The sequence below is a fragment of the Notothenia coriiceps genome, unplaced genomic scaffold (assembly GCF_000735185.1).
Source record: "Notothenia coriiceps isolate Sejong01 unplaced genomic scaffold, NC01 NC01_scaffold00011206, whole genome shotgun sequence".
Lineage (NCBI taxonomy): Eukaryota > Metazoa > Chordata > Actinopteri > Perciformes > Nototheniidae > Notothenia > Notothenia coriiceps.
The window spans coordinates 2,006-5,922 of NW_011343907.1; the positions used below are offsets into that span (position 1 = coordinate 2,006).

Here is a 3,917-nt window from a genome sequence, read left to right on the forward strand (position 1 = left end):
CAGCGTTTACTAAAAGCTAGCAGAAACCAAACGCTGCAAATACACAACGCTGAACAAGCTGAAAAAACACAACGGAGACCAGGGGACACTAAAGAGTGACGCACACAGCTGGGAGACCAGGGGACACTAAAGAGTGACGCACACAGCTGGGAGACCAGGGGACACTAAAGAGTGACGCACACAGCTGGGAGACCAGGGGACACTAAAGAGTGACGCACACAGCTGGGAGACCAGGGGACACTAAAGAGTGACGCACACAGCTGGGAGACCAGGGGACACTAAAGAGTGACGCACACAGCTGGGAGACCAGGGGACACTAAAGAGTGACGCACACAGCTGGGAGACCAGGGGACACTAAAGAGTGCAGCTGGGACCGGAGTGCTTGGTGACGTTCAGGATTATAAAGCTGGTGACGTTCCGATCACATTGTTAAAAATAATCCTAAATCTTGGGTACGTTTCCAGTGACACTCTCTGCTGGTTTTCTGCTGGTTGAGTTCTGAGCTTCATGCAGTGTTTTTTTGCACCTGTCGTCCAGCGTATTATTAGGCATCACATCTCCAAAAAGTAAACTCCTCAAACCCAAATGATTCCTAAATCTCATTAACCAATCCCTCCCTCTCTCCTCCCTCCCAGGGCCCCCCCGGCTCCTTCGACTTCCTCCTGCTGATGATGGCCGACATCCGTAACGACATCATCGAGCTGCAGGAGAAGGTGTTCGGGGAGCGGAAGGGCATCGCTCCTGATAACCCAACACACTCCGGCGGGGAAATGGACTTTGTGGAGTGGGGCTCCGGACAAGGAGACCTCCTGCTGAGCACCTGAACCCAGACATGAGAAACAAAGACTCTTTGGGAGGGAGACATGGTTTCTCTCTGAACTCTGACACAGACAGTGCAACTGAGAAGAAGAAGTGACTCTCTGAACCACTCCTTTTGTTACCTTCTCTAAAGCCGGTATCTCGGCACCGAAACCGTAGTTTCGAATACACACCGGTGAGTTCTGACTTGGCTCGTTGTCAGCCGGTAACCAGCTGCCCAGACACTTTGAGGGGAAAAAGATGAACGGGACGTTCGGGTGCCGTGGGAAGAACCTCCGTTTATCAACGTCCTTCACAGTTAAACTGCCACTGCATTAAATTCAACTAAGCACGGACACTTTTCCTTTCCTCACCACTTTCTCTATCCTTTCGTCTCTCTCTTCATACGTCCTCACTTCGCCTTGGCCATCACTTTTCATACACACACAGACTCCAAAGCCCACAACCCCTTGCGGCTGCTACTCAACACTTTAATTTGAGAGTGAGGGGAGTGTGTGAAGGGAGTGTGTGAGGATTGAGGGGAGTGTGTGTGCAGGACACAGAGCGAGGAAGATGTGTCTTTTTGTCTGAACCACTTCAAACTATGAACTTTATCGTCTGCACCCCTTCCTCTTCCTGAGTCTGCAGCCAATGGGAGCTCTGCTGCAGAAGCCTGAGCTCTGCAGCTTCCCTGAGGCGTCTTCAGGAGCTCATTCAGGAGATGTATGAGTATTTAAATCCCAATCCTGTTCGACAAACTCAGAAAAACTCAGAAATGCTTGAAGTATTTTTTTGTATAACTCGAGTCCAAGTATCATAAAACATTTAGCACAAAGTGTGTTCATATATTTAATTAAAGAGAGAATGTAAATATGTAAGACTTCCAATATTTTAGACATTTCAAAGAGTAGAAGCTGCTTCTCAATCAGAGGAAATATGAAATGTGCACCCTTCCAACCAAAACACAGGCGTGGTGAGCGCGAATATATTCTGAATTATGGCCTGAAGGAAACCGATTCAGAGTGAAGAGGGTTCCACATGTCGTACTGTGAAGCACTCAGGGCTGACCCACTGCTCAATAAAGGTTTTTCTGAATCTAAATGTAAACTGTATACATGTTGATGTTTTATCAGTGGTTCGTCCAATAGCAAAGACCTCATCAACACACTTCTCACAAAGAAGGGCCAAAGGTGAGTGCAGCAAAAACACAACACCAAAATAAAGCAAACATGGCCATAAACAAACTAAATAAAGGAACCGTTTTTTTTATATATGAAGAGAGTATGAGGAGAAAATACTGTTCTCTGTCCGTTTAATAATTATGAAACTACCACAAGCTGCCGGTTAGCTTAGCTTAGCATGAACACTTGAAAAAGGGGTGGATGTTTCCAGTCTTAATGCTAACTTGAAGCTAAGCTAACCTAATGCTGGGGTTGATATGCCTTCAGAGTTATTCTCAATGTCGTGTGAAAAGCTGGAGCTGAAAGTGTTGCTTAATACATAGAGAATAGACCGGACACAGGGCTTGCCTGTCTTTGTCAAAAAGTCATACAGTCTAACTCTAAAGACCCCTTTTAAAAGCTTTTGTAAGTATTAAACTTATAAGATACAATACGTCAATTAGTGAGCTTCGATCTGTGGCCAAAATTCAGCTAGAAGAGTGACAGCACCTCAAGAAAAGCCAATTAGGAGCCTGCCCAGTTATTCTCTGACCTTCATTGCTGTGACACCAGCTTGTTGGCTATTACAAATATCATAAAGCCGTCGATAAAACCCTCATAACTCCTTCAGTGTTTGTCAATTAGACCTGCTGCTTTTACGTCTTGAAGGACATTTTAATGTTGGATAAAGAAAGAAAGACAAGATCTGGCTATAATGATCCTGCACCCAGATCATTTTACCTTTAATGCCATAAGCAGAACAAGAGACTCATCAGAAGAGCAGAGTAATGTTTGAGTGGAAAGTAGATGCACTCCTCTCCTCCTCTCTTAAGAGCACTGTTGGTGCTACATCTTGGACAGATAAACGTTTAAAGCTCATGATTTCCTGCTAAGAAATCACATGTTCTCACTCCTGCTCCCTGAAGTGAAGCCGCTCCACCAGCAGAGGGCGCTACATCACAGTTTATCTCCACTGCAGCTGAGGCGAGGAAACCAAAGTAGGTTTTCACAGTTTAATATGTATAACAACCAACCTCTCAAAAGGACTCGTACTTTCCCGAGAACGCAGTGTGAAGTCCGTTCATCATCCCGGTGGAGCTTCTGCCCCCGGATCATTATCCTCTGGTGAACTGTAGCGTGGCTGAGTGTCATTACAGAGGTGTGAGGAGCAGAGGTCAGAGGTCAAATGAACAGCTGGAGGGATGATTATAGACCACAGGCTGTCAGAGGGCCTGTCACAGCTCGAAGTCTGAAGAATAACACACACACACAAACACACACACACACACAAACACACACACACACACACACACACACACACACACACACACCATTTGATCTGTTCACCCTGTCTGGCCCTTCTCTGCGTCTGATCCTTTGATCCTGCAGATCTCAGTTAATTCTGCCCGGCTACTGTGTGTGTGTGTGTGTGTGTGTGTGTGTGTGTGTGTGTGTGTGTGTGTGTGTGTGTGTGTGTGTGTGTGTGTGTGCATGTGTGTGTCTTTTTACCAATAAATCCATGAATAGATAGATACTGATTATGTGTGTATGCGTATTGCCTGTCAGTGTTTAAGAAGAAGAAGAAGTTGTGTTGTGTTTACACACATTACACAAACACGGAGGATATACATGCACACACACAACCACATGCAGATAGAAGAGGTGGCAGAGCAGAGAGGCTGCCAGGTACCCGGCGCCAAGGGAGCAGTTTCGAGGTTGGGTACCTTGATCAAGGGCACCTCGGCAGTGGCCTTGGAGGTGAACTGGCACCTCTCCAGCTATCTCCATCTTTTTTTTGTGTTGATCCGATCGGGAAGTGAAGTCCCGACAGTCTGAGCCACTGCCCTATCTCTATCTATGTGTGTGTGTGTGTGTGTGTGTGTGTGTGTGTGTGTGTGTGTGTGTGTGTGTGTGTGTGTGTGTGTGTGTGTGTGTGTGTGTGTGTGTGTGTGTGTGTGT

General features: G+C 46.3%; 1 protein-coding gene across 1 annotated transcript in view; it reads left to right on the forward strand.

The window, feature by feature from the left end:
• LOC104946586 (collagen and calcium-binding EGF domain-containing protein 1-like) overlaps positions 1-1,952 on the forward strand; it is a 3,234-nt gene extending 1,282 nt beyond the window's left edge. Inside the window, exon 4 of the mRNA XM_010772454.1 lies at positions 636-1,952. Within this exon, the coding sequence (XP_010770756.1) occupies positions 636-824 (189 nt within the window). The 3' untranslated portion in view covers positions 825-1,952. The remainder of the gene's footprint in view (positions 1-635) is intronic.
• Positions 1,953-3,917: the final 1,965 nt, after the last annotated feature.